We start from the raw sequence: 12,532 nt of genomic DNA on the forward strand, positions 1-12,532 counted from the left end.
GGGTGGGCTGCCGGTTTGTTTTTCATTCTTTTTTTGGGAGAGAGATATTCAATCATAGAACTTGTATAGTTTTTTAACAGGTGCTTATGCAATTTAATTAACTGTTTTGAGCAGAAGAACTGTTTAATATTTTACAAAAATTCTGTTTACATTTGGTGGGAGGCGGCCACTACAACACCCCTCGCCGTTCCGTCACCTCCCACCAAATGTAAACAGAATTTTTGTAAAATATTAAACAGTTCTTCTGCTCGGTTAATATCGGCACGTTACTTACGTTAAAACAGTTAATTAAACTGCATAAGCACCTGTTAAAAAACTATACAAGTTCTTTAATTGAATATCCCCCTCCAAAAAAAAAGAACGAAAAACAAACCGTCATTCTCTCTCCACAACTCAAAAATAGAAGAAAAAAAAAGATGACCATAAAGTGAGTGCATTTCTTCATATCTTGGAAACTACTTGTTTCTTGGAATTTTAAGCGTTAGTGGTAATTTTAAAGGATTTTTCGAGGGTGGAAAGAAAGATGCCCCCTACCGGAAAATTTTTATGTTAAATTATTATAGAAAAGTGATACCCCACTTTTTTAAAACTAACATTTCTTTATATCTTGGAAACTACTCGTTTGCCGTAATTTTAAACATTAATTTCATTTTCAGCGACCCCGAAACCCTATAAGAATGGTAATTTTAAAGGAATTTTCGAGGGTGGAATAATTCTTCATATTTACCATAAATTTATACAAAATAAAACACCTTCAAAAATTAAACATTTCTTAAAAAGTGTATTGTTGTCTTATGCATTTAATAATTTGTGGAAATGCGTGTCCTTTCTCACGCTGTCTCCACAACTCTCCCATTAGATGGGAATCGAACTAATTTTCATATTTTTTTATATTAATTATATAATATATTTTATATTAATTACATATTTTTTAATTTTAGAACTTGAATAATTTTTATTTCAAAACTAATAATTCATAATATTCGTGATTTGACGGTAAAATACTGATGTGACCCTTCTAGAGTTGTCGCACTTTGCCGGGACTTAACTGCAAGACTGCCTATTTTTTTGTTTTTACTTTTTATACTTAAAAATGTAACTTTAAAAAATGTCTTTTGTTTACACACATATTTTCAATAATACCTTTAAAAAAAAATGGGATTGTTTGATTTTATGATCGTTAATACATATCTAAAATTTTATTAAATATTCATTTCTTGAATTTAGGCAGATCTTTTTAATATTAAATATTATTGATTAAAATTAATGTTGATTTTATTAACATGGACTGTAGGCACTTTATTCGTAATGTTTACAGGAAAAAGGTTGTCCCCTTTCCATGTAAATAAGAAGAACATTAGATAAGTGAAAATGAGATTAGGAAAAGCCGAGACTCAAACCTTGTAAGCAAGGTTAAGAAATAAAATGTTAGAAATCGGAATATAAAAAAGGTCTATTGCTAAATTCTATTATAAATAGTTATTGTTTAAAAAAGAATTGTTCATTCTTTGATAAAACTGAATATTAAAAATGTCAGCTAAAAAGTATGAACAATACAAATTAAAAATACATTGTTAAAATAATAGGTTAGAGTATATGTTGAGAATTCTTTTGTTGTCAAAAGCGTGTTTGTAAAAACGTGTGCATAGCCACGTGAATTAGTCACGTTTGGGAAACACTTCTGACGTCATAGCAAAAGGAGGGGGGTTCTCAATATAAGAGCTACAGTTAGTCAGATCAGGGCAGAAGAGTCTGGGAGTCAGTCAGAGAGTTGAGTCAGTCAGTTGGCAGTCAGTGGTCAGCTGACCCTTTGGAAGCAAAGGTTAGAAGATTAAACTATGTAGATCCAAATGTGAATTCCTGACGTTATCAGTATTGGACCGGTCCAATAAATAAAGAATCATCATTATGGTTTTGTAACCGTTGTCATGTGTCCTCTTTCAACACTCAAAAAGTAATGTGTTAATCATTTGTAATGAACATTGTGTAACCCTTCCAAGATTATGTATCTCCCCTCTTCTGTGTTAAGAACTTTTATACATCGCCAGTCAGTATATATATGAAGTCCCCAGGAAATATAACTGTATAAATGTCTTCTCTCCCTCTCATCATCGTCATTCGTGTGTTATATGTGCCCCAATATGAACCTCTATCATCTTCAATATGAGTCCCCCACTATACAACAGTAACTAGCAGGACCCGTGTACCGGTGTTGCCCTGTGGAAGTATCCCACCCCACCCCACCTTTAAACAAAACAGTTAAACTACGGTTGTTAGTGGAAGGCACTGCTAGCTCAGTAAAGTAGTGGGCACTGATGCCCGTGGCCAAAATGAATGTACCATAACAACTTTAATATCTATAAACTCATTCTTAACATGGGGATTTGATTGTGATTCTGTGCTTTCACCGAACGTGTCAAATAAAAGTAGGGTAGTGTGATCTCTTGGATAGCAGTTGTTAGTCCATCTGTAACCTATAATGAAAATAAAAGAATGAACTAAAAATTTATTATATTTCAGTGCATTTATTCCGGAGGAAACATTTTGTTACAAGGAAAAGAAACAACCAAAAAACACTGCAACAGACCTAAACAATGATTCCCATAGCTTTAAAATTTTTCCTTTTTTGTTTTTGTTATAATTTTTTCCAGCGATTATTATTGAATACAGGCTTAATTTTTAAATTAAAAAATAAATTTATGTTAATATTTTTAATGATTTTAATAGTCGTGGATCAGTTTGTAATAACATTCTAATAAATGGAACACACTTTTTTTGCCAATGTTGCCCTTAGCTATTAAATTTTTCTCGTTTCTGTTGGTAAGGTGTATCCTTTTTTTTTTCTCAAGGTATTTTAGTAATGTGAAAGCTAAGTGATTAACACCATAAAAATTTGTCTGTAATTGAAAAAGAAAAATTTAAATGCTAGTGGCAGCATTAACAACGGGGTGGCCAAAAAGTGGGTGTTCACTTTAGTAGAACGTTATAATTCCAACTTTAAGCTTGTAAGTGCTGATAATCACATAAAAATTTACAAATAAGTGAAAAATAATTTAAAGGTTCTAAAAGGTAAACGTGTCCAATACCTGACCCTAATTGAGTTGCCAGACTCTACTAAATATTTGAAGCAAAATTTTTCAGAAAAAAGGTAAAATTGATATCCTTAGCCAAATTTTCACAAAAAAAAGCTAAATCGAAAAAACAAAGAGTGTGTGCATGAATATAGAAACATTTATGTATTTTACATGTCGTTATTGTTAGTTTTTGTGTGCTGTTTTAAACACACATTTCATATATATTTCTGTATTGAAGAGTTTAGCTTCAATATAATCGCATGTTTTTTATTATAATTCCCCCCCCCCCCAAAAAAAAAAAAATTATAAAATTTTATTAAAAGAAATATGTTACGGAAATATAAAATGGTTGGCAAAACGTTAATTTTATTCCGTTCAATGAATTTTCTTTATTTTTTTTTTTTTTTTGCATAATTAAAAAAAAAAATGCAAATATTTGGGAGCTAAACTCTTCAATTTAGTCCAGTTAACATCTTTAATATAGCCACAATCAAGGTCATGTTCAAGGTTCAAAAGTTCTATTGGTTGTTTCTGACCTCCTTTCACATTCAATTTGACGACATCTATAGGTTTTCGGATAATGTGTAAACGAATAACACATGTAAAATTATCGCTGACAAATAGTCTCACCATAAGCCAAACAATGCGCACAGTTGTTTGGCTGGACGTTGGAAAGCATGATGTTATTACATGTGATACTCATTCTCATAATATCGGAAAACGTATAAATGTCAAATTGCATGGAGAAGATAAAATAATTAACAAATAAGCTTACGTATTTTTTTTTATTTTTTGTTTTTTGTTAGGAGAAATATTAATATAAAAGACACAAATATTTGAGAACTAAACTCTTCAATATTTAAATATATATGAAATGTGTTGGTTTGAAACGTCACCAATCTACATAATCTATATAAGCTAAACTCTTCAATACATAAATATATATGAAATGCGTTGGTTTAAAACATTGCCAATGTACATAAGCACACAAAAATTAACAATGACGTGTAAAGTACATAAATGTGGAACTTGATGACAGGCAAAATAATGTTTCTTAGTGACGCCATATTTCCATGTTAATAAGCATTCATTTATAAAGCGAAGAACTGGATTCCGAAGTATAGGAATTTTCAGAGCTTTCAAAGTGGTAGTAGGCAGGCAGGCAGACCTGTACCGTGAAGGAGGAAAAGAATGTGAAAAAAAAAATGTGACGTCTTTGCTGATGCATCCATCATCAAACAGGAAGTGGCAAAGGTTTAAATTAAGGCTAGTCAATCCAAAAGAGGGGATGACTTTCGAAAATATCAGCAGAAGATCGACCCCCTCCTTGTAGAAAAGTGCCCAGTTGAGGATGAAAGAATTAATGTTTTTAGCCAATTTTTTAATATTTGTCGTCTGAAGGGTAAAGCTTCAAAACTATACTGATCTTGTGAAAATCCGTCACCTCTGTTGAAAGTTTTAGGCAGACATACATACATACATTTAAACAGACAGATGAAATGTATATAATAGACTAGCGAGGGGTACCCGGCATTGCCCGGGTGTTTTTCGGGGTATGTGAAAAAGGTAAATCAAAACTCGGGGGGGGTGTTAAATAATAAAAAAAAAAAAATGTTTTGGTAGGTAAGTATGAGAATCGAACCTGTACCCTTGAGTTGGAAATTAATGTGTGAAAAAAAAAAAAAAAAACAGGCGACGTTAACCATTAGACCACTGCGACATACAACATACACTTGTTGAATTTATTTATTTAACTATAAAAACAGGCGTGCACAATAAAAGTTAACTCTGCTGCTTCCATTTGACCTAATTAAGAAGGTCAAATAGAAGTCACGCAGTTGTTTACGCTAAATTCACTGTTTTTTTTTCCCCCAACAGATGTTGTGGAGAGGGAAACCAGCTCCCAATTGTCCAGATTGAATAGCAATTGTCTGATGTACAACATTGATCAAAGCTGATTGCTTCTGGACATTTCCTGGCGCAATGCCGAGGACTGGTTAACTTTGAATTAGTTTCGCTTTTTATACGAAAAAGCCTCAACACGCGAGAAGCCAAAATAGCAATAATTTTGTAAAAGTCGGCGTAAATAAATCTAGATGCGACGCGCTTTTCCAAATCGTACATATTATTTAGGACCCATATAAACAGTTGTAAGCGATCATAACGACCTCGGAACCGTGTGCGAGAAAAGCCTTTTGAAGACATACACAAAATGGTCACACACATTTTGCCTTTTATATATATAGATGAATTGGAAATTGAAAAGATTGTTATCTCTATGTATGTATGAGCTAGTTATGGTCGGTGTAATCACAGAATCTGTGGAACATGTAGAATTTGTCCCAGTGACAACTAGTAGCAGTGGTAAGACTAAATATTTAGAGAAAATAATAGGGGCTCCTTCCTCTAAAGATATTGTGATGGTGTTGCTCCTAGGATGTTATGTAGTATTTTATTATCACGATTGAATGTGTATAAAATGGGGTTCAAAAAGTACATAAGATAGTGGCTATTAGCCTAGATGTATTGAATTTGTATGTTGTCGCAAACCTACAATACTTTGGTCCAGAGGAGAATTTCTGCAATCATTTTATTATATATATGGAGATATATAAGAAATATTAATAAAAAATTGTTAAAATCTATGATGCTTATTTTAAAATAAAATAAAAACAGCAACAATAACCCCCCCTTTTTTTAATTTTTAATATTTAAAAATATGACTTGTATATATATATATATTTTTTTAAATAATTATATTTGTGTAAATCTCAAAATCTTATAACAATAAAGATGTTACATCCATTATTCATTTGGGTTTGAAAAAAAAAAAATCATTGTCTCATGCTGTTCCATACTTTTTGAACCTTCATATAGTTATCATAAATTACTGACGTCGCTGACTCTGTGCACATTCGTTTGGAGGTCTCTACATTACTTATTTTAGAAACTCTCTATTTATTGACTTGCATTCCTGTGAGAACAATGCATTTCAAAGTTTTACTCATTTTCAAAACAACTTTATTTTGATGTCTTTTATTGAATTTTTAAATATCTTATGAGTTAAAAGTTGAATAAAATGTTTTTGCAGGAAAAAGGAGCAGATTTTTGCCATTTATATATTTTGCTTTTCCACAACTGAAATGTTTTATGCTTATTCTAGAAATTTCTAAGTATGCATGTGAAACATTTTATGGCTTTACTAGGGAATGGGGCTTTGCCCAGGATTAAATATATTTTAATTTATCCAGATTTTGTATATATTATTATAGTCGTGATTTCAAAAGTAAAAAAAAAAAATAAAGTATTTAGGTGCCATCAGCTAGAACCGAAACTAGCATTCAAAGTGGGTGACGTTACCACTGTACCAACGTTACCCGCATATAAAGTGATTAAAAATTAAAAATAAACTAAGATGAATGTACAAAATGTTTAATGATTTTTTTCAATTTTCACCCATTTTTGACTTTTGAAAAACTATTTTCACTGGATAAAGACCCGTAAAAGAATGGCTTGTAAAAAAAATCCTGTCATTTGAGGCCCCTAGCGTTGCTTTGCGATTATTAGTTTCGGAGGAGATGGTTTGAAAATATGGAGACAGACAGACCGACAGATAAACCAACAGATAGAAATATAGCCGTTTATATATTAAATTTGTCCAATATGAGTAAAAAAAAAAAAAATAATAATAATTTTTACTATTTTTTTGTCTTGTTTTATTAAAATTAATTTTCTTTCTTTTATGCTGAAAATACTTTCAAGTAACAAATAAATTGTCTGTAAATAACAAGTGACCAAACAAGAAATAATTTGGAAAACCTCTTATATTTAAAAAAATATAAATAAATAAAATTTTTAAAAAATTGGCTTTGCTGATATTTAAATTTCAGTCAACAATATTCACACTATTTCTTTCTGTTGCAATGTTTAGTCCTTAACAAAAAAATAAACATGAGGTGAAATTAACAGAATATATTTCTGCAACATACATATGATTTAATATTTGGAAAAGCCGTTTTATTTAATTCCTTCCCAATGAAGGCGGCCGTGACACAAGATCAGAAAGTGGGAAGGATCAAACCAATATCCCTAAAGGCAGAGCACTCTGGCCTATTAAAAATTTCCTGGGGTAGCACTTTTGGTATTCCCAGTTAGGGCACCTCAGGTAGCAAGCAATAAACTTACTCACTTAGAAGGTGGGAGAGTGAGCCTCCTGGAACTGCACATGATCAATCAGCCATTCTTCAATCAATAGGGAAAAAAACATGTTAAAAATGTCTCATTCCCTGTTGGCTTTGGTAAAAACTACAACAGGACGATATGTACTGGACAGATCCTACTCTTATTCATAGTGAACAAGTTCAAGTAAAAATCCATGTTAGTAAGAACTGGTTAGCACTGCTCTACGCTACAACAGTTTTGATATATTGATATTTCATAAAGGTTTTTTGACTTTTGCAAATATTAAAATTATTTCTTGTTTAATTCAAAAAAGTTAGCGTTATCATTATTTATACTTTAAAAACTATTGAAAAAAAACAACTTTTTTTTTTTCTTTTTTAGTGTTCCAAATATGGAGCAGAAGATGTTGGATTCATTAAGTGAAGATGCTCTTCATTCAATGCGGAAAATGGCAGCAGCTGCAACAGAAGTATCACTTGATTGTCCTGACAGTCCCCACCTGGACAAGTGTGCATCGAAACTGGTGATAAGTGGCTCTGTTTCTACTACACCAACAAACCGGGACCGACGAAAGCAGTCACGAAGTCAGTCAAACTTTAGCCCAGGTTATTCTCAAAAATATCAAAATAACCAATCTTCAAACACATTTGAAAAATCCCAAGGCACCGACTGTTGTTCAGAATCGAGCATTCCAAATAATTTCAGTCTTCCAGAGGTAATTGAACTCGACATTACTGGTCGACTGTCACTTAGTGAACTTCATCTGAATCAGCAACAGCCTACGGAGCCTCGGGACACTCTTCAGTCCCCTGCCAAGAGCAATACTAAAGATGACCCACATCATCCAATGGACAGTTTGTCTCTTTCTGTTGATCAACAACTTAACCGTTCGTTGGTGGATCCAACGAAACCACAAAAACCGCACCAATCATGGTTGGGCACTTGTGCAGATCATTCAAAAAGTCTTCCATCTTCTCCATCAAATACAATTTCTTCTAAGGATGCTATCCGTTCCCACTTGCTGGTTTCACAGGATCTGAGCAACACTTTGCGCCAAGAAGTCAGCGTTTATGACTTTTTAGAGACTTCAACTGCAAACTCTTTGAATTTATCTGCCAATCAAAGCCTCAGCACGAGTCAGTTGGATTCTTTTAAAAAGTATCTTCTTGAATTACGCGCACAACGAATTAAGCTTGAAGGAACGGTGGATAGAAATGAACGTTTGCAAGAGAAGTTGATTGACATACTTAACCATGATAAAATAAAGGGTAAGTCAGTCGGGTGCTAATTTGTAGTTTTGATTTTTCTTGGCAATTTTTTTTTTTTTCTCTTGATTTTTTTTTATCAAATAATTTTATGAACCTAGCATCAATAAAATAATGGTGTTTCATTGATGCAGTCAGTTTGTGATTGGTTGAATGGATACCATAGCAATCTATGATATCGACTCTGCTAAATTCAAATCCTACTCAATTTAGTATCATCATTTATGTCCTCATACTGTTGACATTCATCCTCCCGCTTATTCCTGCATTGTTTTTGATTGTCTTAACATTTGTTTTTTATATTTCTTCATTGAATAGTATTTGATATTATTAAATAAAAACCAAAACTGATAATTGAAAGAAGTCATTTGAAATGGAAATATTATTAAGTTTAAGAACACAAATGCATTCAAATGTTTCTATAAAAATCTTTTGGTGAATGTTGCTTTTATATCAATTTTTCCCCATCAATTTTATGATGCCATCTTCTTTTTGCATAATCAGATTTTACAATCATTTCAAATAGTTCTGCAAGGTATTTTGTAGGTTAAAACCTATAGGGAAAAACAATAATTTTAAACAATAGTACAAATATTGCATATTATTTTATACATTTTTATATTATATTTCATACATAATATTCATTACATAATCAGGTAGATTGCAGCTGAACCTTTTGTGATAAATTTTTGGACTCCTGTAATATTATGGGGTTGCATTTATAGGACAACCTGTGTAATCACAGACTTATAAAATCTCTAGTAAAAAAAGCAAACAATACAACCACTTTGGCAACACAATTTTTAGACATCATTGAGACCTACTTATTCAACTATTTTTGATTTTCCAGTTAAAACTTGTTGAAAAGATGAGGTCAGTTTTATATAGAAAACTTAATGATAAAATTGGAATTACATCAATTTCCTTTACCAGTTCTATGATAATGATTTTGTTTTTTCCCATCTTTAAAAAATTGTGAATCAAAAAAAATTTTCATAACTGTCTTTGGTATTTTCATCCTTTTTATTTTTTATTAAAAGTATTATTATACTCATCCATTTAACCAGTTTAAAATACTTTGAAAAGTAAACAAACGATATTAGAATGAAGCATGAATGTGTATTGAATATATAAGAGGAAATCTTTCTGCTGTTGCAGTCACTACAGTTTATAAATTCTAGTAGAATCAAATTTAAATATTTATCATCAGTGTCTACTCCTTAGGACACTTTCTGTTTTGTGGGGTGAAAACAGAAATTCCTTAATGAGCAACTTTGAAGTGATGGCAGTATTATCCAATTCTAGTTAAAGACACCATTGTCTGCTCTTTTTGAATTCCACTTTCTCCAGAGCAGACGCATTGCTGGGGGAGTAGTTGGGTGACATCAGTTAGAACCGAACTGTAGCATTCAAACCTTGTGACGTTACCACTGTACCAACATGATACACATATGAACTAATTAAAAATAAATTAAAATGAATGTACAAAATGTATAACGATTTTTTTTCAATTTTGACCCCTTAAAAACTATTTTTACTAGTTAAGGGACCATAAAATAATGGTCCCTAAAAAATCCAATCATTTGGGGTCCCTAGCGCTACTCTGCAACTTTTAGTTTTGAAAGAGATAGTTTGAAAATATGAAGACAGATAGCCTTTTATATATTAGATTTTCAAATACTATATGATCTTTGACCACATTGAAGGAGAGAAGTGGATTGATATAATGGATACCGATTTGATTATGGAATCTATTAAACAAAGTTGAAACTCTGTCAGCATTCACTTGAAACCTATGACACTCTCCTCCGTCTTGAACTATGGATGGTATTGTGTTTAATGGATATTTTTACAATAATTGTTATTTCGTCATTAAATAACCCCAAAACCAGATTATTTTTGTAAGGGATCTTGTATTCCAAAGAAAGGAAGCATTAAATGTATTAACCAATAATAAAATTTAATTTTTGTTGATAGGAATTGATTGATTGGACTTTGATTTTCAGTATTTGTTTTTTTTTTTTTGTTTTTTTTAGTGGGTAGGTAAAAAGCATGAAAATAACATCGATTTGAATGATAGAAATATTTTGTTACAAACATAACTGCTATCTTTTTTAGGTTCTTTTAAAACTGACACTTTTTTTCTCTCAGCTGATTCCTCACCTCTGAAATGAGGAATCGGGTCTTTTAAAACCAAGTTGGAAGTTAGATTTGTTTTTTCCAGCTGACAACCCCATTTCTGGTTATTACTTTATTTTCTATTTAAGGTCAGTTATTTGGCATCATTTTGAAATTTGCATGTGGTAAATGTTGGCTTTTTACAATATTTCATATTTTCATTCCAATTTGTAAATAAGGAATAATGATAATTGTCACAGAGGTACTGACTGACAGAACCTCTTATAGAAATGTGTGGACTTGTCTAAATGTACTATTTCAGCCTTAAGTATGATAATCCAAGTGAACTGGTTAGATATAAAAAATATTTACTGATGAATTTTCTTATTGGTTTTATTATAATTCTTCTGACCGAAATGAATTCTACTTTTAAAAATTGTTTTCAGTGTCTTTAGATTAAATAAAAACATGACCAAGAATTACAAATGACAGAATCCTTTTTTAGTAGTGTACTTTTGTTTTCTAGCGCCACTTGTTTGGGATTCATTAGTCCAGACCTTATAACAGTATATGAAAGTTTGGTTAGTATATTTTGTGTGTGTGGTGGATAGGTACACATATGTGTAGGTGTGCACTTATGCTATGTATTTCCTTTTTGTCCCTCCATTCCTTCAAGTTTTGCATGGCCCACCTAACAATACAGGTGCAACTGTGCTGCACTACGTTTACCTAAAACCTATCGATTGTTATCTACTTTGAACTTGACATGTTTTTGCTATTCCTAGTGCAATCATTTTACGCATAGATTTTTTTTTTTTTTTTTTTTTTTTTTTTTTAAGTGTTATTTGCACAATGATGTAATCTTCGACCTTCAAATTTATATTGTCCAACCCTGAAATGGATGGAAGCTGCACGCTTTTGCTCCATCAACCATGACTAGATAAAAGATTCTAGTATGAATTTAAAAACCATAAAACTATTTTTGTTTCTAACTGTAAATATCGCTAGTTCTTCCCCCCCCCCCCCCAAAAAAAATGAAATTAAAGTATACAAGGAGAAGAAGTTGTCATGTTTGATTTTTGTAAAAGGTTATTTGGATATTTGAGATTTTCTGTTTGGGTTCCAATTAAAAATAGAAGCAGAATATTTATTTATGAGAGTATGCATTTTAATAACAATTAATTTGGCTTTGTCAGTGTTTCTTAGCTTCATAAATTGTTTTGAGAATTCACGATTAGCTAATGGATCTATTTACAAATGTTTTAGAAATAGTATTTCCTAGGATTTTGTTTGTTTTTTATTAGAACCTAAATATGAAATATAGCAGTTTAAGACATCTGCCCTCGTCGATTTTGATTTCAATTTTTTTTTATTGGAGGAGGGATATAAAACTAGTATGTACATCTAGAAACAAAAATAGGCTTAAGATGCCTAAATTTGTACTCCTAACTTCTAACCAGTCATAGCTGATGAAGCAAAAACCTGCTCCCCTGTTGGTTGAATGATGGATTTCGTTTGAAATTCTGACGATTCCTGAGTTCGACAATATACACCTGAAGAAGGTCAAAGGTTACATTGACTGAAAAATTGTGCAAATATCACTAATGCGAACAGTAGTCTGAAGAATCCGAATAATACAATCAATCATCCCTCATCTCAAAAGTTACTGTAAATTATTTGACATTTTATCAAGAACAATCTCTGGCTTTAAAAAAAAAATTTTACTGGCAATAAAAAACATGTGTAATTTATTTTTTTGTTATGTGAAGGGTCATTCCTTACCAAATCATACAATTTGAGAAATATTTCACTAGTTATCCTCTCAGAAAATCAGATATTCCTTCTGTGCAACACTGAAAAATATCTCAAATATCAAATGTATGTCTTACTGTT

The 12,532-nt window shown here is 31.6% G+C and overlaps 1 protein-coding gene across 5 annotated transcripts in view; it reads left to right on the forward strand.

Moving 5' to 3' along the window:
• The window catches only part of LOC145239850 (uncharacterized), a 242,332-nt gene that overhangs the window by 196,850 nt on the left and 32,950 nt on the right, over positions 1–12,532 (forward strand). For all 5 annotated transcript variants that reach the window (XM_080103403.1, XM_080103402.1, XM_080103404.1 and 2 more), the window contains one exon: positions 7,638–8,524. In XM_080103403.1, the coding sequence (XP_079959529.1) occupies positions 7,638–8,524 (887 nt within the window). The remainder of the gene's footprint in view (positions 1–7,637; positions 8,525–12,532) is intronic.

This window comes from Euprymna scolopes, chromosome 19 (assembly GCF_053919585.1).
Source record: "Euprymna scolopes isolate OS-2025 chromosome 19, ASM5391958v1, whole genome shotgun sequence".
NCBI lineage: Eukaryota > Metazoa > Mollusca > Cephalopoda > Sepiida > Sepiolidae > Euprymna > Euprymna scolopes.